The 26665-nt window shown below is 35.2% G+C and overlaps 1 protein-coding gene across 15 annotated transcripts in view; it reads left to right on the top strand.

Moving 5' to 3' along the window:
• The window catches only part of LOC129004149 (actin-binding LIM protein 3), a 123655-nt gene that overhangs the window by 53640 nt on the left and 43350 nt on the right, over window positions 1-26665 (top strand). For 13 of the 15 annotated variants that reach the window (XM_054432708.1, XM_054432651.1, XM_054432642.1 and 10 more), the window contains 2 exons: window positions 22414-22509; window positions 26448-26631. In XM_054432708.1, the coding sequence (XP_054288683.1) occupies window positions 22414-22509; window positions 26448-26631 (280 nt within the window). Of the gene's footprint in view, window positions 1-8425; window positions 8504-11212; window positions 11228-22413; window positions 22510-26447; window positions 26632-26665 lie in introns of those variants that run through there. The other 2 variants (XM_054432700.1, XM_054432694.1) reach the window with 2 other exon arrangements.

The raw sequence follows: 26665 nt of genomic DNA, 5'->3' as shown, positions 1-26665 counted from the left end.
GGCCCAAAAAACATAACATTTTGCAATTTCTTTCCAAACCATTTTGTAGAGCAATAAACAAATAATATATCACATTTAAGCGTTATTAAGTGCCTGGTTATTTCCAAAAAAATTTAAACTTAAAATTCTCAATATATTCTTATGGAGAATATGTAAACTGTTTTTTCCTACAGTTACCTAACAATGTACATGTTCTCTCACTGATTTGAGAAAGCAAAGTGGCCAATTCGCTCATCAGTGAGACAATGTTAACATTGTCTCACTCTAATTACTTTGTCTCACTCCAGATTTGCAATGTGAAGGCACGAAATAGTGAACGCGTAACATGCAGGCAACGTCGTATGCGCGCGAAACACGTTGGCAGCACTGGCTGTAAATCAGCTGGTCAGCTGTTGTACTGTATTTGTCACTTCACGTTAAATGTTATATTAAAAGATCACTTTTGTGTAAAAATAGGTTATGTTTCTTCACCAATTTATTTGTTTTATGGTAACTGTAGGAAAAGTATAATGTGCAACTCGAGTTCAAAGTACAATTGCCTCACTCGAGAAACCATTCCTCACTCGCCTACGGCTTGTGAGTAAGGATTTCTCTCGAGTGAGTCAATTGCTCACTTTTCTCACTAGTTGCACAAATAACTATAGTTTCCTTGTTTATTAACATATTTTTATCAAATTTGGAAAATGCATTCATATCTTACTAAACTACTAACACTTGAAAACCCAATTTTTTTACCCTCCCTGTTGCATCAAACTTAAGTACTCGTTAAACTAATTATATTTAAATAGGGAATAAATGTGATATTTTTAAGGAGAAATTTTAGTGTAAATCCAATCAGGCAAATGGAAATTCGCTTAGTCTGCAGGTTTGCTTCAGTGGGAGTATTTTAGTTTTCGGGCTTTTTCATTCGCCCCAGTCTAAGAAATATAAAGTATTTGTTATTGTTATAGTCAGTAATAGGCTATGTGTACAGTTAAATTGCTGATAACAGCTGACTGACAAATATTCAGTTCATGTAGAATTATTTTTAATCATAACTAGGTAACAGAATGTGGTTTTCATCAGCTTTGGCGTAGATGTAGAACGCTCTGCATACTGCTTTGTTCTGACGTAGCAATTGACCTTCTAAAACTAAAACTTGAAGTATCACGTTTTATCGATGTTTTGGCTGATGGCGAACGAATAAACCTGCGCAACTTCTCTTCACGCGCCATATCGATCTCCCTTGTTCTTAATCGTTCTACTTCTTTCTTCATTTGAAGATGTATATCGAACTCTGACAGATACTGAACGTTTTTGTCTTCTTTGAATGCAATTCTAAGCAATTTCCAGTCAACCAGCGTTTTCAGCTGATCTCTGTTTAAATCGCCAGAAAGCATTACGAGCTGCACGTATTCACGCATCAGTTCATCACCCTGTGCTATTCCCAAGACACATTTACACATTTCAATATCCTCCAATTTTCCAGTGAGTTTGGAGTACTTGAAAGCAGCTGCCGCGTGATACTTCATCCGCCCAATTCTTCGCACACCGTATATTTCGGCAAGTTTCAGATGCCCTTTCATGGCAATTTCTATTATCCCTTGGTCAAGCGCGAACGATATTAACTCCTCTATAACATCCACGACCTGCTGGTGGTTACCGCAAGTTTCGTGATATTTTGACAACATCACATAACCCTCACAAAGTTCTCTAAAAAACAAACAGTTTTTGCATATTTTGTTATGTTCTGTAAGAATATCAGGAATAGGAGAGAGCTGCTTTGCGTGTAAATGAAATTCAGCTAGTGTCAGTAGAGCAGTTGCTATAGCAGGTTGGTAGTTAGCTTGCTTTGCCCAATGTAACGAGTATCTACTATTCTCGATCGACTTTTCTATGTACACCCTCTTCTGTTCGTGAGCTAGTTCTAGATAAATCCTTGAGAGAAGAACACAAGACTTCAAATAAAGCGTGTCTTCTTCTTCTTCTTCACTGTGAACGTTGACCCTCCAGTCCTTCCCTAATGACAGTTTCATGGAGTTCTGTAACTGATACTTAGCCTTGTCTAAATTATTTGTGTCATCAAAAAGAAACGAACTGTAAATGAATCTGAGGGTGGCTTCCACATGTGGATCTACTCTAGAGGTTTTCAAAAGACCGACACTATGTTCCAGCAACTCTTCGACAAGCCAGTATATAGGATTTGGCGAACTCATGTAATGCAGAGCCAAGTCCATCAGAGCTTGCACTTCTCCTGTTACGTCTTTCTTTCTCTTCGCTTCCTCTGCCAGTTTTAGAGTCTCCGCTAGTTGGTCTAGCATATCTTTGTCAGACCTCATGAGATATCCACTGGGGTCTTGTTTGAAGTACATGTCATCCAACACGATCATTTCTTTGATGTATTCTGCTGATGCGAGGTAACCATCGTCCTTGAGGTTCATCACTAGACCGTTGTAGGGAGGAAGTCTGAGACGGCGAATCTCTTTGTGATGAATTAGAGGTTCTCCTTGCTTTACCATATGCCGGATGTTGGCTATATCATTTTCTGTTTGACAGTAAGCTGTTTTACTTTTGAATTTGTTCAGTCTATCCTTTTTCTCTTCCTCGGAAAGGTAGTTTTTCTTCGTCTTTCTGTGTTTTGTGTCTTTAAGTAAAGGATCTGACCAGTCGTCAAAAATCGTTTTACGCGATTTACTTGTCTTAAGTATGCTGTTATACATCCCCTTCATTTTAGTAGACTATTAATTTTTATTCTAAAAAATACGTTATTGTCGATTTGTATTTGGTTATCTAGAATATTGGTTAGGGGTTGCTTCTTAATTTGGATTACTGCACGTACTGTACTTTTTAATATTTAATAATAAGTATCCATGACAGCATTGTATTGATAGAAATGTAGTGAATCGCTAAGTGTTATTCCTGCATTGAAAATGCTATGCAACATTTTTGTACTATTATTATATTAAACTAGCTGTGTGCCCGTTCTACGGACAGGGATCTTGTAGTCAGTTTAAACCTTCTTATATTCAGAACAGCAGTTGGTTTGCATATTAAGTGAGCATTTTTCCAAATATACTGGCAAAACTGTTATATGAATACATATAAACCTTCGTAAATACAATATCTGACCATTTCAAGCCAAAACAAATGTTTTGCAAAAAACAGCTTTCTAGATACGAGGAATAGTCGTAAAGTATGCCTCATATCTACATTTTTTATTCACATTTTCATTAGCAAAGTTGCTTTTGTCTTTTCCACGAAACACTGAGAAATAAGGACATTAATGAGTTACTTACAGACATACATAAATATACAGAATTAAATAAGGACATTTGCTACGCTTTAACCAAATTGCATATAAAATTAGTATTTGAAATCTTTGTTAGTGTCTTCAAATTTTATCATATCGTATGTAGCCTACATAACATGCAGTGATAATGCCGACTGTAATCACAATTTATATTTTTGCTTAGTCCGAAGATGACCCGACATGGTGTCGAAATGATGGCCTATATGAAATGAAGTACTAAAGCTGATTTAAATTGGTAATTTACACGATTTAGAACATAAACCGGTATGGATCATAAACATGAACTAATGACGTACTGGCCCGATGCTGTTGTTACTACAGTAGTAGCACCGACTTATGGATAAGAGAGTTCCATTTGAGCAATCAGTGTTACCTAAAGTTTACTTTTGGGCCAGTAACATAATTTGTTTATGGTTGTGATCCATACAGGTCATATTTGCTATTACTGTTTGTCTGTCTGTCTGTTAACAATTAATTTTAACAGGAAAGTACCGTAATTCTTTTGGTTGATTGCTCTAATAACGTCATTATATTAACCTGAGAAAATGCACAGTTATATCAAAGAAAATAGAACCTAACGGTTCTATTTTCTTTGGTTATATGCCTGATGTTGTCTGATGATTTTTCGTTTCCCTCAACTGTGAATAACAATTGAATCATTCAATGCAAGTTTTAGTAAAGGTTTTTTTGAATATTGTCATTGTCATATTCATTGGAAATCACTTGACTTTTATGGAAACATTTAATGTCCTTGACGTACCAGTTTTATTTAGCCTTAGAGGGTTTTCCTCTGCAATGATCACAAATAACGTAAGTCCATGTTTCCTACTAAAAATTGTAGCAATTCGGCTAACAACCTCGTTCGTTGTTAATAGGAATCTTAGTCTTGTAAGTGTTCTTATTAAATAGGCTTATAGCAGCGATAGTACATTCTAAAAAAACATTATCTCCATTACTTGGTGGCGTTCTATGACTTTCCTGTTTCCATAGTTTACAAATCGGTCCTTTAAATGATTGTTTAAGAAATACAGTAGCCTACTGTGTCAATTATTTTTTTTCCTTTTTTTGTTAAATATATCAAATTGTCCAGGCTTTCTCCCTTTTTTCCGTCGTAATATGTACGCAACCCCAAATTTAAATAGTAAATATTTAATTTCAACCAATTCAGTAAGCCTAAATGTTTATAAATGCGTTTCCTTGAATCGCAACTTAAATATTAGCAGTAATTAAATTGTCCAGCTGATCGTAATGCAAAGAAGGACCTTTTCAAAAATTTAAGGCCAGTTTGCAAATTTACGTGACATGCTCCTTCCAATGAGACTCGAATGGTCAAAATACGACCTTCTTACCGCAGTATTTCACCTTCCATTTTTTTGAACTTTTGGAACAGTTACACGGAACTGTTTGGAATAGGTTTGTTGAAACCGTTACATTACAAACAAAGAGTTCCATTCCATTTCCTTTTTAGGTGTTCATTTTGTTTTTCGTGGATCTCTGTCTTCAACCTCCATTTTGTCAAGTGATTGGAAACTTTCTCTTAAATCGATGGTGTAATTTCAAGTTAAAGAGTTCGGGATCAGTATGTCTGATATTAATATAAAAAAGTTTGAATGTTCAATTTGTGACAAACACTTTGCTAGTAAATTTAATTTAACGCGCCATACACGTAATGTGCATGATAGTTGTTGTAGTGAACAATCTGACTGTTCAAACAACCCGAAAAGGCTTATTTGCCCAGAGGGTGATTGCTCTCATCAATTTTCGTGGTTTGAAAACTTGATCCAGCATCTGGAAGAAGCCCGTGCCATTGAAATAATAGTTGGGGAGCTGAATTTCGAAACAGAAGAAGGTAAGTTAAATGTATTATAATTATGAACTTCACAATACTGTATCCATAAATATAACTATAAATATAATAATAAAACATTTGATTTTAATTTTGCGCTTTTTCATTATGACTCCTGCTCCATCAACAATACCTTATACCTTACCTTTCTCATTGTTAGCAAATTTAACAAAATAACTGTGCAATTTCTTTGAATAGTTTTCCTTAGGCCGGGGCCACACTTGTAATTTTCAACCAGCGAGACTGTTTTTTCCGTTTTCACGTGCGACGCACGTGAAACAGTTTGCCCGTGGCCACACTTGTCTTACGAGATAGGTTTTTCGGGCAAACCAGCGAGACTGATAGAGCATGCCACACTGGCAATAAAAATCGTCCGTGTCCGTGATACGCACCCCCCCCCCCTTCCACGCTCTCTGTACAGGTTAAAACTAGAAACGTCCGTGGAAAAAGTTCAGCGAGATAAGATGAGTGTGTTCACTCCCATAAGCCGCAATGCCCCGCGACTAGTTTTACGTGCAACGCCCGTGGGATGTTAGTAGAGAATACACGTGCAATTCCGTTTGTCAGTCTCGCTGGTAAAACCAGCGAGACTGACAAACGCGTTCACGGACGTTTTTACTCTAGTGTGGCCTGCCCCATATACCGTAATGTATCTGTCAAACCCACGGGTAACGCCCGTGGAAAAAATTCAGCGAGATAAGATGAGTGTGGCCCCGGCCTTTAGTATGCTACTCATTATCTTTTAAGAATAAGCCGGTTTTCGTGATGTAATGTAAGAATAGAATAATTAAATAAACGATACCAGTTAACTAACTTAAAGGTTATGTCTATAAAAGACTTGTTATTATTATGAGGAGGAGCAAAAAAGGTATATCATAATAATTAAATTTGTATGCAGGAAAAATAATCAAGTTGAGAAGGAACGGAGCTATTTGTAATATAACGTTTTCGCCAAACCTATTCTATACTTTTTGTCACAGTTGCATTGAACATTATCCCAAACAGTTCCGTGTAACTGTTCCAAAGGTTCTAAAAAAAGGTAGGTGAAATACTGCGGTGAGAAGATCGTGTCAAAATCGGTTAAGAAATGGCGGTGGAGTTCCAAAGACAAATTTCGTGTTGGCGTATTAATTATATAGATAGATAGATAGATAGATGACGTATTCTCTAAACAATGATTTGTTTATCTAATAATCATTAGGAGGAAATGTGACCAAAACCGCACAAAATTGTGTTTTTGGACGTTTGTCATTTTATTTTCTAAATAGGTGGCCATGTATTCTAGGGAAAATTACCGGTATCAAGAATAGTTGTCGAAATGTGGTTATGAATAATTGGGTAGGCCATCGTACCCAAGAGATGGGCTATGGGCCTATTGACAGTGATTGCAACACATAGCTATGAGCAGAAACCAAAAGTGACATTTTGGAAAAACAAGTGTTGGTAATACGAACACTACGGCATCGAAAACATCTTCCGAGATCGCAGCAACATCCATCATCACCCATTGCAGTTGTGATTGTTTACTTAACAATTTACACAACTGTCATTGAAGCACCGTCAATGAGTAAAAACCATGTTTGGAAGCTATTGGTGACGATGATTAAAACATATTGTAAGTTTCTCAGCCCTTATAAAACAGTGATTCGCGGTTTTGATACACACAGAATCTCCAGTTCCCGACCTTTATGATGCCTAGTTATTTAATTTCATTTACAGTTACACATTATTGCACTCGCGATTAACTAAATTCGTTTTTAATCTCACCCAAACCAGGTTTTCTTACAAAACGTGATCGGAAAAGGTTGCAGTATTAGTAAACAACATTAGTAATGTAAACATACTTTCTAAACAGATGATTAGTATTTCATAAATGACGTATGTGGTAGTCAATGGGAGAAAACCTGACTGAATACATTAAAATTGTTTGCATCTTGATAGGTACTCAAGTTGTCTCGGAGTAGGCCGCGTAAATTGGCAATTTGGCATTACAGATACAATGGCAGACAGACAGACAGACAGAAATGGATATAAGACTCGTTTCGGCTTTCTTAAGCTATGAAACGTAAAAATAACCAAAAACTACACTATTCTATTCAATGTACAGACAAAACTATAATTTATTTATATAGACGATGGTTATGTTTTACATATCCTCCTAAACTCCAGCAAAGGTTTGCAATTATTGTCGGCCTATATTTCCGGTCATCAAATACAGTTAAATATTCATTTAAAAGTAATTTAATTGGTAAGTACTGCTGCATTCAGTAACCGTTGAAACGTAGTCGATGGCTTAGTCTCTATTTACCAACCACTCAACTGTGTATGCGGCCAAAAAAAGTGTGGCAACACATTTTACAACTTATTTGAATATATTTTACAACTTCGATATCATACTGAGGTAAAGATTACGTTTTATGCTCCGTTGTTGGTTGTTGCTAAGCTAGCTCTCGGCTCTTGCTCCTTGCTGTAGTAACGGTCGGTTCCCATCCCGTTACAACATAAACTGCAACAAGGTACAATTGTAACAGTACTCCGCCTCGGCTACGGCCACCGCTTGCCGGAGTTGTCCGTCACACACTCTGCAAAATGGCCGCGGAGTGCTTAACTTTGTACAGAAAGAAGAATTTTCATCACCTTGTAAAATCTGAAGCCCTTATTGATACAACACAAGAAAACAGCTGAAACCATCTACATTTTACGAAATGAATCTACGTACGCCTCAACAGTATTATAATCACAGCGATAGTAAAATACACGGCGTCATGCTAAGTTCTAAGAATAAGCCGGGTCGGATTTTAAGATTATGTCTCTAAAATTAAAGAAAGAACTTGTAAATATTGCGGATTTCCTCAGATAAAGGTCCTAAAAACTAAATTGGCTTTTTGATCACGAGTGCTCAAAATGGATAAGTGAAACTGACTTTTCTCTTCCGGTGTCATACACTTAAACCCCCACACTATATATACTTTAGGATTCGACTCCTTAGAAGCTGCTGATGGGTTCATACTCCAGGGTTTTTTATCCAATTAGTTTTTCCCAAGATTTGAAATTTTAAAACAAGTTACAGCATTAGTAAACCCACTTTGAATCATAAATTAAAACACGCTCATTTTACAATTCAATTCGTGAAACCCGACTACTACTCCTATATCTGTTTGCGAAATTCATTTTAATAATGAGACTTGTAGTGATATGACTCCACTTTGCCGGTTTACAACAGTCCTACAGGTGTTGGTAATTAGTTGAATGTTGAATGTATGACACAGATAGACGTTAGCCGTATATGTGGCACATAATGGTATAAGCGATGTGTAGTGCTGTGAACGGTGTCGCAGTATACGTTCAACTTGATATGATCATCTTAGGTACGATCTCTATCTTTTCGTTTTCCAAAGTATTTTCTTATACCCCTTCCAACTATAATAGCTCAGTGTAACCAGAAGAATATCAGATTAGTTTTTGTGTGCGCGAAGAAACTAGAGAACAACGTTAGTTAGTTTTTATATTAAGGTAAAGGTGTCCGTCGAAAGACGTGAAAGAAATTAATCTCTACAACGTTTGGCATTATTACTACGCACTACGCACATTGCTACAGAGAAACATATACATGGTGTCTTGCAACCATATTATGAACTAACTTTGTCTCGTTAATCAGCATGTCATAAGAAAGGAAAAATAGAAAATGTAATATAACATGTAACATGTAAAATAGAAACACATTTGTAACTCCTTCGGTTTGTGAGCTACAGCGTTCAAATGCTTCAAAAATTTTCATCTTTGTGCTAAATATGAATAAATAGCGGCTATTTAAAATATTTAAAGAAACTGTTAATTTTACAAAAGAATTGCAATATAAATAAAATTTAGTACATTTTATGCAGATTTTAAAACTCTCACAAGCTTAGTTTGGACAAATGGAAACTGAGAAATTATTTTTTTTATAACTACAGTTTTCTCCAATAAAAAGTGTTAAATCGATAAAACTACTTTTAAACATTGTTTAGGTCTAAATGGAGAAAACTGTTGGTATAGCTGGAATAAAATAATAACAAGAATAGTAAATTGTGGTTGGTCTTTGTAGTGTAGCGAAAAGTAACGTTCAAAACACGAGAGAAAGTGGATGTCCTCGACCATACATTAGTGTAATGACTCATTTTATACTGACTGTATACTGTTTCGCTACACTTCTGTGAAATCACTTGTTTTCTTTACATGTTTATCACCTACTAAAATTTACCATTTCGTTGTTTACTATGCAAACGTAATTTTTACCATATTTGTTTGGATTTTACCGACATAAACCAACATTTGTTATTGTTTCATCAAATGTTTCCATTTCCAACAACAGAAACTGTACACTAGTGTAATTTTGAACTTTAAATTGAAGGCCTAACTTAAAGATACTATTACCAAAAGTTGTAAAATGTTCCTAACAGCGATTAAGAAATATTTTAATGTATATTTTTTACTAAAACATAATTATTAGTCTTTGTAGTGTAGTGAAAAGTAACGTTCAAAACACGAGTGAAAGGGGGGCATTACATACTTAAGACCATATGTTTAAAGTCCGAAATTTCCATGTTATGAAGTAGACAATTTCTTACCCTAATTCGTTCATTTAGTCGAGCCTCTATTTTCTGTAACTTATTATATAATTTCCAAAGAAAACTATGAGAAAATTTTAGAAATCTATTTAACTACGTACAACTCTCTAATGAAATAATTAATGAACACATTTCCACAACGTAAAAACCCGTTATAATCTCCCTCCTCAACAAACCTGCAGCATTATCGAATGTCCGTTCCCTTATTAGATATTTATTTACATTTGTTAATACGGTTTAAAATGTGTCATATTGATTCCCCTTTTAACCGAAATTCTAGGTCAAACTAGTTTGCACCTACATGTTTAGTACCTTTGTTTGGTAGTACATGTTTGCTGCTACAGGGAGGGTAATAAGGGATGATTTTAGTGAAATGTTACTCAAATCATCGTCATGTGTTTCAGCTTAGGATGAATAAGTAGGTTGGCCAAATTTGATCAGGGAACATCCACAAACAAGCGAACTACAACAGTTTACATACTCTCCATACGAATAACATGGGAATATTAAATTCACAGTATTATGATTATTTTCTGTAACCATTAAGCGTACAACTACGCTTTCAATGTACTAAATTATTTATTTGTTGAACACCAAAAACTGGTTTACATAATAAATTGCAATATCCTTTTTTTTAGGGTTAAAAATTGGGACAACTAATTTTCACCCTATAAAATCCCGTTCCTATATTCCGATCATGCTGGTTCGCGAACTGGTTAGAATAATTATAGGTTCGCACGTTTGAACCAAATTTAATCAAAATCGGATGATTAATACTCGAGTTAGCGAGCTAACCGAATCATTACATTTATGTGTAAAATTTATTTAATAAATAAATGCATATATAAATATAGGCTATATCTTAACAGATGGCGATTTTGCCTCTGTGGGCATCAAAATGCAAAAATAAATCGATCCTGGGTCCAGGTCTTAGCGTGACACCTACGGTAATAGCTTATTCCCTATGTAAGAAATTCTTTAAGACCCGTTGAAGTCAATAAACAAACAGCTTTTAATTCATCGTGTAGCTGTTGTTCATTTCGTGATTTTAATCCTGTAAACTTCGAAAGCATCCAAGGCGCAGCCCTTTGGAAATAGGTATGTGGGACAGAATCCTTAATGATTTCGTGCATACAGTACCAATAATTTTCGACAAATCTACGCACTCTGAGCTTAATTTGTTGTGCCATTTGCCTAGATGCCATTTGCTTAATGGTATTAAACGATGACTGCAAATTTGACTGCATCACTTCAATAATACGATAGGAATTATTTCATGTACCCTTGGCACGGGATAATACAACTTTATGAATGGCATGCTTGTAAATAAGTTAAATTAATTTTACAGTTTTTAAATAACTATTTCCTACTGCATATTTATTAATAGTTTCGCTAAGGACTTGCCTATGATTGTAGTATATACTACATACACTTGACACTAACTCACACCCATGTTCCATGCTGCCGCAGGTGATTACGAAGAGGGTATGTTGTTTTGTTGTACTCTTACATGCTTCGCTTTGCTTGTTCTGTGAGATACCTCGCCATTCCATCACTCACCACTGAGTTCACTGATTTTGCACGGATTACATATGTATAATTATGTGTTATTATGTCATGTTCTACTAAGTTTATGAAAGATCTGTACCTTCAGTATATCAGGCGAATCCTTAATGTTAACTAGGCATTTTTAAATGATAACTAGTGATTTCGTTAATGAAGAATTTATAATTTATATATAACTCTGAATGTAACTGTGACTGGAAAATTATATTACACGTTGAGGGTTTATTTATTTAAAAGAATTCAATAGTTTTTGGGTTGTACATAGTTTGAGGGTGGACGTATTTCAACTTCAATACAGGATGCCTCGTGTTTGTTTAGTACTGGTCTCTGAAATAACAAATAAACGATGCGGTGTATTCAGTCTATAACGCCCTCTAGTTATCGTCTTATTTTTCTATCTTATGAATTTTTTTTATAAGAAAGCATGTGTGCCTAGTTGTTTCAATCTTATATTGTAAACAAACAGTGATTAAAGTCACAGTCTCAATTTTCTGGCGCGGTCAACTATTTTTTCTATGGATTGCGAGGTAATAAAACAATTCTACATTTCATATAAACATTTTTAAATTCCAATTATTAACAACGCAGTTGTAAATAAATACCATATGCTGTTGTAATAATATAAGTTGCAAAATGAAATTTGTTATCTATATTCTTGTTATTTATAATTAATTTCCGTTGAGAGGCCTCTGATCCCATCAGCCACAGGGTGGCTTGTGTCTCGGGTTTACACTGCTCAAATATGGCAACCCAAATTCATAGACACACAGACAACATTTTGTATGCTGAGGTCATATGGATGGATATGGACCTCGATCTAGAGCTTGCTAGTTCAACTTGATAGTTTATATCAACTTCTGCCAAGAGCTAGACTAAGCCCCTTTTTAGTAGCCTATATCTAATTAATTTGTAAACTCACCAGATCGTTCTCCTCGGGAGCATGCATTTTATTTGTCATTTTGGCCGATGGATGATGAGTAATGAATATGCCTACAGACTAGCCGCAGTGTCTCTAGCTACACAACAATACTCGTAAACCTCATGCATTACCTGTTTGGCACGTGTTCTGCTAACGCGAGTTACTCATCACTTCTTAGACCTTTCATAACGATTAAACTTAGGACACATCAAATATTAAACCCTTCAAATAAAGCTACTAATAAGTGCTACTGCACCTTCTATATTGTGCTTGAGCTTTCGCTTTGTTAAACCATCAGTCATTATTTTATTGCTCGGACAGTGTATAATATACTATCGACAACTGCTTGTTGGTTGTGATTTTTTTGTTAATGCTTTTGTGTTTAACTCAGATTTTCCGTGACATTGAAGTTTTTAAACGATGTCAATGATTTCAAAATTAGTCTTTTTGGTATAATTGTCTATACATTCAATCCCGTAAGCGAATCGGTCCCCACGAAATGTCTCTAGCTAAAAAAAGGAAGCATAGCTGTTGAGGATTCATTTTAAAGCTCAAGGTCCAAGGACGGTGTGAAAAATATCAGAAGTGTCAATAATTACCCTGCTCTCCCACACAGCCCGTCAAAGATCCAGTCATGTTCTAATGGAAGTACTGCTTAAAGTGTTTTTCTAAGCTGTTTTAAATATACCATCTGAAAATTTCCCGTTTGTATGTTTATATTGATTTTAGTGTTATGTTTTTAGGTTAGAATGGTAATGCAGTGTTGTCATGTAACGTGGTTAGGGGAAGACCGCGACTAAATGTGTAAAAATAGTGTATTTAATTCCACTTTGAAATAACTAAAAAGCAACAATTGCTGCTATGGTCCCCTAGTTCATTATTATACTTAACAACCCCAACCCCCACGGAATCTATACAACAATCTATACAACACTAACCAGACTACAACACCGGTTAATGTTTCCCACCATTGAACACTGGTTGGTGTTGGTGGAGGCGGGCACCCGGGCGATCTTGTAGCGATCAGATAAGTGCAGCCATTACCCACACAAATGTCAAGTAAAGTTCACTTCTTTCCATCGTCTGTATCTGTAAACAAAACTTGGTTGGAATATTTTGAATGTTATCAAGGTACATTGATAGTGTAACGAGCATGTTGAATTATCAGTGTAGTCTCACAGCTAGTCTAGTTTGGTGTACACATTTAGTTAGAAAGTGTGAATACACCTGACGGTAAAGTAACCTGTTTGTTGTAATATTGCATGTCTGGACCTGATCACCTTGACCTCTACGCGACCTTGTCCATCCACCTACCATGTCACCTGAGCAAATCCCAAAGATTGCAAAGGCCTCCTATAAACTTGCTGACCTTCCTTTTACAAAACTTAAATTTTTTTAAATATTGTTATTTTTACTATCGATAACAAAGTAACCGAGTAACAAAGTAAGTACCGATTAAAGAGTAGACCTTTAATCTATGTAAGAAAAATTAAAATAGCCTAATGGTTAGTATATATCTTGTTTATGTCGTTGCTTAACAAATCTCTCTAGTGTTTTAACAGCTTCTTAAGCATTTTCTTGGCAGTTTACGCAGTTACTACACTACTAATTATTAGTCTGTAAACCCACGGTTTTCGTTTGCGGGGACATATATTTTATAACAGAGAGTACAGCTACAGTAATGCGAAACGAAAAACTCTGTATTAGTAAGAGGCTGTTCTAGGCTAGGACCAGTCAACCGTATGATAGTCAACAGCTGACAGGGCGACGTTTAGCTTGCGTTGTCTTATTATAGTACTATACTAATGTCACAGATTAAAGAGTACTAGTGAACCTGTGCGGCTCAATGCCCCGCAAAATAACATATGAATTTAGAAAACAAATTCAAAGCACTTCCATGAATACTACGATTCTAGCCCCTTACTTAAAACAACATATAATATAGTTGCTCATGACTGAAATTGGTCTGGGTAAGAACAGCGCTGCAAATGCCAAAGGTAACAGAAATTAGCATCTTTCCATTTTTAAAAGGTAAGTTTGTTTCAGACGGGTAAATTTTTATCCTCGAAATCAAAATACGTCCCCACTCACTTGTTCCAGTTAAGACTTTACATTCTATTAAGTTGTTAACCATTCTGCTCACATGAAGCCTTGTGCCATTAATAAGGCCCTTTTTGATGTATTAATATTCCTCATCAATAAAACCACTGCCCCCTTTTATTATTCTAATCTGTGTCTTGGCAATCCACTGACCTCTATATTTAAAAACTCAGTTGAATTTTCTAGATGGTTGTCTCCGCCTTCGTCTGTTTTCAAGGACCAACTCTTCTTCCCCTTGGTATACTTATAATTAATTACCTGACTTGTCAAGTTCATGTAGTAATTCATTAATACTGTTAGTTTATAAAGAAAATATGATAAAAGTTACTTGGCTTGGTACTTTCATAACTGCAAACTCAAAATACACCCACAAGTAAAAAAGAATCAAGATATTGGTTAAAAAAAACTATGTTTGTGTAATACAGTAACATTATTCACATGAAGTAGATGATTTGTCGATCAGCTGTTTAGTTTCAAATGAATTAATGATGTCAAAGATTTGCGATTTAAATACATAAATTATTGTAGTAAAGTTTTCTAATTCATCGTAACTTATTCTCCACTAAATTTTACTATTCCCAGCATTTTAAATAAAGTAGTAAGATCCATTATGGGTAAACTTTAAGGTACACAATCCTTGATTGAAATGTAGTAGGTATACATTAAAAGTCATAATACACAGCAATTATTATGTAGTAGACTTTGACTATTTTCAAGTAACAAACATATGTTTCTGTAAATAAAAACTATCTCCCATGTTATCCTTATGGAGGAATACGAAATTTTAAAGGGTTCCAGGGCCTCAATCTCTCATTATTTCCCTAAAAAGAAAGTTTCCTGCACAACTTCACGTTACGCTCTTTCCAATGACACCAAAAACATGTCAATCGGTTTAGTAGTTTCGGAGGAGTAATTGTCACAAAAAATCTGCTTGCGTATTAAATAAGTAAATAGATGCTAGTGCATTCGAATTTTCAAGATTTTCTTTTTTCAGAACATTTCGTTTTAATTGTAAATATTTTACATTTCATTGAAGATTGTTTATTTTTCAATTCAGTACAGTATACTCATGTAAGTAATAAATCTGCATGAAATAAATAGTCTGTTGTGTATTCATTTATTAAAACCAATTAAAACTTTCAATGTTCTAGCTAGATAACCCATTAACCCCCAAATTCGACAATTTCTGGGTCTACAAATTGTCGAGAGAGTGTGGTTTTATTGTGCGTAAATAGCAAAATCCTTTCCTACGTGATTATGATAACGATATAGCAGAAATATCATACCGTTGTTTTGCTAGTTTATTTTGGTGGGGAGACGGACAGCGGCCCAGATCTTTGTTTGGGTAAATCCCCTGATTTATGGCCTGAGGATAGGGCCTAGTGGTCACCGGAGGAGGGATGGCGAATTTCTGAATCCCACCGGAGGCGTTAACTTTTTGTCAAAGATTTCGCTTAGAATGCGATTACTTCTTACTGTACATCTTTAATTAGAATTTATAATTTTATGATCAGTACTATTTTTCGATTAGTAAACCTTTATTAGATTTGTCATTATCAGCAAGTTTGGTTAGGTTATGATAGTTTAATTTTATAATTAAAAAAATAATTTTAGGCATTTGTAATTTTATTTTATGAACAGAACTATTTTTTTTATTAGTAAACCTTCATTTGATTTTTCATGTTTGGTTAGGTTATGACGGTTAAATTAAATTTAACCTACAAACGATACGTTTTGACAGCGACGGTGATAGAGCTAACAATTTGCCTCGAACAGTTCGGCTATGCACGGTATGATGCGGAAGCGTTCGACACCAATTTAGAACTGACGACAGGTCAACCGACCGTGATTCTGTAGTGTTGTACACGTTAATGACAAAACCCCAGTTATTTAAACAACACATACAATTTACAGTTGGAATTGGGTCAACCCTCTTAAAAATGTCATTACATAATATATTATGTAATTTATATTACAAATAAATAGTAAAGAACTCATTTATATACTAATTATTAACATTAATCAATATAAATATATGGAGAATATACCACGTGGAGTATGAAAACTACTACTGTCGCGCCGCGACTGTCGTGGTGCATAAACGTGCCCATTTGATCCAATAGAACTTGAACCGCGCGCGACACATTTTTTGAAGCTGCGATTCTAAAACCTGTCGCGGGTATTTAGAGTCGCTCCGCGGCAGTTTGTCGCTGTCGCGGTGCATAAATGTTCCCATCTAGGCTGGTTTTATGCACCGCGACAGTCGCGAGTCGCGAGTAGCGCCACGTCTTGCGGCTGACCAAAATGTCACGCGACAGCGACACTTTTTTGTCGCGTAAACTCACATCCGGTGGTGGTGGAATTAGAGAAATCAGTCTGTTCTCAATACAATGTTGTGTGTTGTGTTTGTGATGTAGAAGTGATTATTAAGTTGTTTAAATATAGACCCTGTAGTGTTGTACACGTTAATGACAAAATCCCAGTTATTTAAACAATGCATACAATTTCCAGTTGGAATTGGGTCAACCCTCTTAAAAATGTCATTACATAATAAAATGATGTAATTTGTATTACAAATAAAGGGTAAAGAACTCATTTATATATTACTTATTAACATTAATCAATAGAAATATATGGAGAATATACCACGTGGAGTATGAAAAATACTACTGTCGCGCCGCGACTGTCACGGTGCATAAACGTGCCCATTTGATCCAATAGAACTTGAACCGCGCGCGACACATTTTTTGAAGCTGCGATTCTAAAACCTGTCGCGGGTATTTAGAGATCGCAGATTCACTCACGCGACAGTTTGTCGCTGTCGCGGTGCATAAATGCTCTCATTTAACTCAATAGAACTTGAGTCGCGCCGCGACACGCGACTGTCGCGGTGCATAAAACCGGCCTAAGAGGATTACAGCCTCGGTCATGTGCCTACACCCATTTTGGTGCCTATCTACGTGAATGGCACTTTAAACTTTTTTTAGGGGAACGGTCCAAACCCTGTCTTGTTACTGTCTAAAAGGTCGACCTTTTGTTAGATAGCATCATTATTGATAACCCAATGACAAATAGCATCAGGGTCTGGTGACGATCTCGGTTGGAATCTAACCAGTTACTTTTAAACAAATTGTATTAAATCGTTTTACTTACCAAATTTACTAGCCTATAGTGTATAGACAGTCCAACTAACAGCAGTATAATATTTGTTATTTGAAGTCATGTCCATTTAAACAGATTTATTCCTGTATTGTATTGTAAATTTGCCCTTCCATGTGGCTATAACATTCAGTGATCACTGAATTGCGTTTATAACTTTTGACAATAAGTTGTTGTTTCCTTCCATCTGTGTTCCGGCACATCATAACACTATAACAGTGACGATTCATAGTGCTGTTTATTAATTTTGCACGTCAGTAATATCTCAACAAAGAGCATCAACCGGATTGTGACATAGCCTACAGTATCACGTTTTTTTTTTGCGTGTTATGCACTGAGCCTGTGCCCCGTGGGTCCGTTGCCAGGGCGCGCCGGCGGCGTATAGCGGTTCCGTGACTGTCACTGTTACTGTCCCACGGTCACTTGTACACTTCGCGTGCCGAATATTGATAACAGGATTCTTTGTTCCTTGCGTCACTTCATTACAGCAGCGCATACTCCAGTGTACCATGTACTCAACTACGATTGCATTGTATGGCAGATAAGTTTGTTTGGGCTACAGCCATACATACGATGAAACAGACCCACATACTTCTGTGTGCCACAGTTGACTATTTTTGATGGCACTACCACAGAATAAATAGTGACGAAGAGTATAAGAGAGGCATTTCTCTTTTTCTGCGGTGCCAAGTAATACAATGACAAAATTTTGTTCACCATTGTTTGTAGAAGAAGTGTGTTGGCTTCTGCCATGAGTAAGTCAACGTAACTTATAAACCTTAAAAACTGTTGTTATATAAACAAAAACAGAAGATAATCAAGTTTACTTGTGCTCTATCTATACTTATTATCTATTTATTCTGTCATATAATAGTTTTGCACCCTCTTTTAGCCGTTGTTTATTCTTATCAAAAAACTTATGCTTGGACTTTGAAGAAACTAACACACTAGCTAGGTTATTACTCACATAATAATGTAAACAAAATGTTTTGTATGCAGTTAACTGCGTGTTGGAAATCCAAGAAAATGAGTCTATTGATCCTATAGTTTTCTTTGAGTTGATAGTCTTTTAAGTTATAATTATTACAGTACTCAATGTGAAGACACTATAATAGAGCATCAAGTTTTGATGAGGACGATACAGCAAAAGTAGCTTTCCCTTCCTCCACAGGTCATCAACATAGGTCACCAGATGATGTCAGTTGACCCCAATTGTGTCCCCCTCTCCATTACTCATCTCTGTCTGTCTGTCTGCCAACTCCATTCCCTGTTTTCATGCTTTGGCAAATTTTAAATATTGGATTTGCAATTTCACAACCAAATTTTCTTAGTCACATTCTAGAATATGTGTACTGTATTCTTTATGTGATTGCACTGTATTATCTTTCCCTTATAGTTGTGTGGTTTTCAAATCCTAACCTCAGCATATATTTATGACTTCAAATATCTGTTGTTTATGATTATGAGAATGTTTGGGTAAAACTTGGTGCTCTTTAAACATCGTAGTACCTATAAATAGTCAGTTAAAGGCGCAGCACACTTGTCTTAGGCCCCGGCCACACGAGGCGGTTTAACCGCGCGAAGTTAAGCCGCGCGAAGTTAAGGGCTTCGACAACACATTGAATCAAATGAGAGTGGCCACACGAGGCGAAGTTTAGCCGCATGTGCGGTTGAGCCGCAACATGTCGTCCCCCGACCGCGCGAAGTTAAGCCGCGTTGGAGGGGATGACACACGTAGTCTTATGAGAGTGGACCGCGCGGCAGCCGCGCTTATTGGAGATATTCTTCGGACATTTCCAGTGGTTTTTGAGTTTGTTTTGTGTATTTTTTACCGGTTGTGTGGTGTTCAAACAATGTTTGATACATATGAACTCCGAACTATGGTTTCGCATGTGCTCGTAAAAGGTTTGGAACACAAAAAAATGTTTTCCGTTATGAAGGGATGGACCCAATGATTTATGTTAACGTTCCAGATCACCACACGCTTTTAATGCACAAACTAACATAAGTCAGGGTTGCCACCAGCCATGAAAACCTTGAAAAGCTTGAATTATGCATGAATTCTTGAGACCATGAAAAAAGGCATGGATTATGCATGGATTTCTCAATTGGACCATGAATTTTCAAAATTAGGAACAATTATTCAACCAGTACCATTAAATTTTCCAAATAAAAAATATTTCATATTTTAAAACAGTTCATAGAAACGAACACCATAAAAATACTGTGTGGAGATGATTATTAAACATGTTCCACGGTCAGAAACAATTGCTCATTTCATTCCAAGAAGTCATTCAAAGATGCTGATGTCAGCTGAGACTTCGCGAGGACTGTATATGGTTTGAAAAATCATTAGTAGGCCAACCCCTGCGTATGAAAAAGGGGTATGGGGACTTAAATCACAAAAACAGGAGTTTTAGACCATGCACGGAATTGAAACATGGTGCGCAATAAAACCGAATTTCCGACTCTGACACCTGATTTTTATTAGCTTTTTGGATAAAACCACCATATCTTAGTACGTTGTGGAATAAGATAAACCAGAATGCACATTTTATGACAATTATGTAGGGGGATAAAACTGGATGAAACAGGACTTTTTTGGCTGGGTGAGTGGGATTTTTGTTTTATTCCGGTGGAAAGACTGAATTAGACGTAGACTTAATATATTTTACAATTCTTTTCCAATATCTCATATAGAATATGAGCTGGACCAGTTTTGTTGTTTTCAACTTTGTTTTGAATGTTTATAAATCACTCTAAAAAAGTTGTATATTAAGTATGAAAGGTTATTCAAAAGCAACACACGAAGAAACTGCCTCTTTAACGTCAGTTTATGAAATCAGCAAAACTCAATTGTGTTGAAATTGTATAAGCGCATCGACCATGAATTGTTTGTAAACTACCAATGAAAACCATGAATTCTGCATGAATTTTATCATCCCACTGTGGTGGCAACCCTGTAAGTGTTTCGCCCATGATTAAAAAGAGTGAACTGAACTATGTTTTAATAGAGTACTGATACTGAGAAAACCCAACAGGAAGCGGTTCATCCGCCCCGTGTGGCCAGGCACTTCGCGCGAAGATAAGCCGCGCGGCTTAAATTCGCCTCGTGTGGCCGGGGCCTTATTGAGTTTCGTGTAAGCGGTTTCCAAGGCTGCGTATCTAATGCGCGTGCATCTAATACGCGCGCACCAATAGCTGCGTATTTGACCGACTGCTTTAATATTTAATATTTAATTCCTTTATTAAATGTTTCCTACAATTAATTTGTCCTCACATATTTTCTTATTGTTTTAATTTGTAAATAAACCTAATGTTGACGACTATTCTTTTCAAGTCAGCACAACACCAACTCCCAAATATAAGAGCCCCCATAATTATTTTAAGAACCCAGATCATCTTAGTAATAAGCCTATATTAATTACTAGCAGAGTGCCCTTCCCTCTTACGGGGTTGGCGTATACCAGAAATAAATAAAATAGAGATAAATAAAATGCTTATTGCAGTTATACTCGTAAAAGATATTTTCATCTATTCTGTATATCCCGAATAGGTAAATATAATAACAGTAAAAAAAATTGGAGAGGGTAAATTAAGATTTATTGTTTACATTTTAAATTGACATGTTTGATTTAATACTACGGTTAAATCATCCGTGAGGGCCAAGTACAGTTCCTAATCATGTACTTTTCACTGCTTACGCTTCTTCGAAGCTTCTAATACCAAGGTATCCGTTTCATTATCTAAATGATCCTATATAGACATTTCTTGTGTATTGGAGTCGGAAGTAAATGTTGTCCAGAAGGCAAAATTCTCCAACAACGATGACGAAAAATTGATTGAATTTGTCTCTTCAAATGACATATTATGGAAGTACGTTTTTCATATAATTAAATTGTTTATAGTAGGCCATTACGTATGATTCATTGCGTAGTGTTAATTTGTTAATTTCCCCATAATGTGTTATTTAATATTTCATTCCCTTGTTACATGTTCCCTACAATTAATGTGTCCTCTTTCTTATTGTTTATATTAACGATATTCAAGTACTTATAAATAGTATATTGTTATATTGTAAAAGGTATTTTCAGTGACTAGGTAAATCACAAGTAGGTAAATATAATAATGGTAAAAGCATTATTAAAGAGAGTAAATTAAGATTTATTGTTTACATTTTAAATTAACATGCTTTCTTTAATAATATAGTTAACACACCTGTTAGGGCCACATACAGTTCTTTATCATCTACTTTTCACTGCTTACGCTTCTTCGAAGCTTGTAATACAGTACCAAAATACCCATGCAATTATCTAAATCATCATATAATATTATAGCAGCCGCTAGTGATCTCTACCGTAAACAATGCTACACAATTCGAGTGTATTGTTCGCAGTCTAGGAAACCACTGACGGCGGCTGCGTTTTGAGATCTGGATAAAATCCGCAGCGCATCTAAACCGCAGCGCATCTATTACACGTCTAGGAAACCACAGCCTTAGTCTGAAGCATGTAGTTCAAATAAAACAATTATCATATTAATCATCACTAATTGGTACAACATATTATGATCAAATTCAACGTTTGATATGAATGTGCACTTAACCCGTGTTTTGGCTTGCAAAGATAAACAGTTATATTTTTGCATTATTGTTAATCCGAAGTCATGTATAAGTTGTGACAGTGATACTGTATGAGTATTGCAGTCCCAAACCCAGTACAGTAGTCTGATTCAAACATCCATTATTATTATTTGTGTTAAGGGTTGGTTAGTGCTCGTGTTTTTATACATAATAACCCAACACGCACACGCACAACGTTTGAGATGTCTTTGAGAGAATATTTTTTTAGATACAAGTTACGTGATTAGTGCTGATTTATTTACTGAGATTGATTATGTCTAAGTGGTGTGTGTGTGTTGTCTGCAGGGAAGACGTATTGTCAGGCGTGCAAGAAGAAATGTTCTGGGGAGGTGCTGAGGGTGCAAGACAAGTATTTCCACATTGCTTGCTTCAAATGTACAGGTGAGGAGCATAACAACAATAGTGTATGATTACATTTAGGATTTTTGAATTATTACATTTTAAATAAAAGGTCAGCCTCAGCCCTAGAATCTCTTGATATTTCAGTTTTACCATGCATTTGGATACCAGCAGATTACAGGTCAATTAGGAACTCACGGTATTTCAAATTTTTGCCCGCTGAACTCTATAATTCCTTTGAAGGGACGGGGGTAAATTTATATATTCATTCCAGTCTTAACAGGAAACTATACTTCCTGTTAGGCACAGTAACTTTGGTGTTAAGCTAGAGCTGTAATTAAATCATCTGGTTGGCAGTGTTTTCCCCATTGGAAAAACCGCTAACCCCAAGTGTTTTAAAGTCATTCCCAGTAACATATCGATCAAAACAAAAAAAGCTTGAATGACAACTGATTTGTTTAATGGGTGGCTAGTATTATTAAACAAGGACATGAACCCAAAATCAAACAAATATCCTGTTTCTTGACGAATGTTTGGTCCACAAAAACCTCTTTATTTATCTCTAACCTGAAACTCAATTTTTCCGCCATATTTATGTCAAAGTTGTTGCCTCTTGACTAAGGCATCATTCAAAATTTCATAAAGAACCTTACCTATTTAAAAATTTTCTCTGTTATTCAAATGGTTTATTTTTCTCCCAATAGATTCAACCTCTTGATAGTTCACAACTTTTGATGATTCCAATTTATTTGCTTGGCTCTCTAATTTCTAATTATTAAGTGTCTACTGTTACTAGATCCCTTACTCAACTTAACTTTAGAACATTCACACAGTCGTCTTACCTTTGACTGTACAAGTGTACTTACACACTAAGGTCTAAGGTGAACTCCAAGTACACATGTAGTGCTGTATACACTCACTTTAAATCATGACGAATAATGAAAATCAGTAGGCTTAGTGACTGTAATAAGTAGGCTTTATTGTGAACTATAAAGCTTTTTTATGTCTCCAGTTCTTTGTCAAACAGTTCCAACAGTTATTTGACCATAATAAACTAAAATTACAACTTTATTAGTAACACGCCACTCCAGGGATTATTCGTTGAGCTATATTTTAGTAAAACACTGGCTAAAACTGATCGCTCTCGACATGATGTCTATCTCAGTATCCAACCAATAAGTCAATGGTATTTTGATTATCAATTAAATCAAGCATTGTGTCCCACATACATAAGTGGTGCATAGTTAATGTAAATACAAGTATTCTTGCATGATTTATTTGCCTTTACAATGGTGGTATCTTTATGACTTGTCATTAGTTGATGGAAGTGCCTATTACATTTTGCACATCTATTAACATTTTGCTATCTTACATGCTGATAAGAGTCATTAGCTTGTGCCCTCTGTTTTAAAGTATGATGTAATTCTGTCATCTTCTATCTCAATATATTCTCACTTGGATCTTACAGACAAATACATTGAATGCATTTATAGATTTATATAAATAATTTAATATAATTGACATTATAAATACAATGTCTAAGATAGCTTTTTGAAGTTACTTAGATATGTTTTTAGAATTTTTTAGAAGACATAAACTATAAATTGAAAGCTATAAAATATTATTTAAAACATACCCTTTGTAAGTGTAAAAAAATGTTCAAAAATAATTAGGTAGGTTGTAGGAAATGTAATGAAGAGGGCTGTAGATCAGATGTTAATTTGGGTCAACTTAATTAGAAACATAACTTTGCTTCTATCTCTTGTTCTCTCGAGATATTATATGCCAAACTATACTACTGTACTATTGATAGCATATTGCAAATTGCTTTCCCTTTTCTATTGTCCCACATGTATGTATTATTTAAACTAAATAATATGAATATATGTATATCCGATATGTGTTTGTTAATGTTCTCCAAAATTTAATAAAAAATGAGGGCCATGAATTAAAAATGACTAGTACTTCGTTTTTAAAAAAAGTGTAAAATATCACTGCTGACATTAAATTACATGTAACAATTTCAGTTCTCTTTTTATTGGCCCTTAATTGAAATATTGTCGACTTTGTTCTCTCTCTCTTGTCAAGTAATTTATCACATAAGTTGTATACAATCAAACATCATGTAGTAAATTAGAAACAACAAGGGAATTTAGCTTATTATTTAATTACCGTATCAGATATTAAAATGTTGCTGCTTTAGGGAGGTTACAAAATTGTATTACAGTTTGAACCTTAATGTTTTACTTTTGTTAGTTTATATGTAAAATTGTTGATCCCATACCAAGCCGACTTTTTGAAAATAACAATCATTATTACATGTGGTAAAACCTCCCTGACTAGAGACGGCTTGACCCAGCCATAAGCACATTATTATTACTTTGACCTTCTATACATCTAAAGATTAGCAGGTCAACCAGTCCAGAATCTTCTGCAGGTTGATGGTTGATGAAATTCACTGGACATCAACTGGTGAGAATTTCATCAGGCTTTGTTCAGTAAACGTGTGCCTTCAGGCCTTTCATTACAAGTTTAGTGTCAACCACATGTAGAAACACAAAATAAAGTTGCTCTGCAGGTATTTTTATTTAATTTTTCATTAATTTGTTTTTTAATATTTTTTAATTTTTTCAACTTTTAATACAAACTCTAGGCAACCCTCGCTAACTCAAACTTAAATTACTTATGATATTCAAAATCTTGAATTGATTTGTGACCCTAGGAAAAACATTTTAGTAAAAAAACAACTATAAACTTACCTCAATTAAAATATAATAAAAGCTATCTTTCACTTTTGCTTAAGTAAAGGATGTAACTTAATACATAAGAATAACTTCTATAACAATAAAGTATATGAGTTAAATCTAATAAATTTGTATTCAATTAAATTTGGTAAAATACTTGTGCCCTTTCATGTTAATAATTTTAAACATGCCTAAAATCTCTTGGCCCAAATGAGAACTAAATTCAAGTTGGAGGTTTGAAGTGCCTTAGAAGTTACATGATCATTCAACATTAGTATGATTGGGTATTGTCCATAACTAACTTTAGATACAGATAATATTAGTGGACCTGTGTGCAAATTGTGCATATTAAAAGGGTTAAAATTTGTCTGAGGCATAACAAATAATGCAATACCTTTTTTATCTTTCAAGGATGACTTATTACATAATATGATCATGATATGAGAATACTGTAATATAATCTGAATATTATATAAAAAACACTACTAATTTTTCAATATTTAAAATATTGTAGACCTGATTTAAAAAAATAACAATTTATATACCCTAATCAAGTTTTAATTATAATTAAAAGTAGCCTATTTAATATTAATTTTCATGATCTTTTTTTTAAACGGAGAAAATCCTTATTTTATTAAGTAGGTATCTACAAGGTGGAAAGATTGCATAGCCGTTCAAAGATTTCTTGAATTTTCTATGCAAATGATTCATTACCTCCTCAGAGGAGTGCTTGCTAGAAATTGAAAGAAAATCATAAAATGGAAGCATGGGTTGATATGCACTTTAAATTAAAGGTCTTTATTATGCCACAAATTTGAGCTCAAAAGAACAACCAATAGTGGTTGACTGAAAAAAAAACAAGTCAAACATGGCAGCCGTTCAAAGCTTCAAAATGGCAAATTCAAGAAATCTAAGAACGGCTGCCATTTTTCAATTAATTGTTTATTTGAGTTTAGTTTTGCAGCATTTTATTTTACCAAAAATGACCTTTTAACATCTGCTGACATTGCCTTTTTACTCCTAGCAGGGTGTACCCCTGAGGAGGTAGCGCATCACTGAATAATGTTTAGTGGTTTTTATGACCAGTAACTTTGTTCCAAGTTTGGAAGCTCTATCTGTATTATTTATATACCTGTGTATATATATATATATATATGCCCTTTTTTCACCCAGTGTAGATAAAAGATTTGATAGACGAAAAGATGAGTATCAGCAGTGTTAATGTGTATGTTACAGTATGCAAAAACTCGCTGGCCCAGGGAGGATTCTTCTTCAAGGACGGAGTGTACTATTGCACCTCAGACTACCAGAAGCAGTTCGGCACCAAGTGTGCCAACTGTGGCCAGTACGTGGAGGGCGAAGTGGTCTCGGCCCTGGGCAAGACCTACCATCAGAAATGCTTCACGTGTGCTCGCTGCAGGTATGTACCCTTCAACCTTGAATCTCGTTTATTG

This window comes from Macrosteles quadrilineatus, unplaced genomic scaffold (genome assembly GCF_028750875.1).
Source record: "Macrosteles quadrilineatus isolate MER2022 unplaced genomic scaffold, UCM_ALF_1.0 Scaffold_1__1_contigs__length_201487025, whole genome shotgun sequence".
Lineage (NCBI taxonomy): Eukaryota > Metazoa > Arthropoda > Insecta > Hemiptera > Cicadellidae > Macrosteles > Macrosteles quadrilineatus.
The sequence above is the reverse complement of the archived record's forward strand: the minus strand, read 5'-3'. Positions and strand labels throughout refer to the sequence as shown.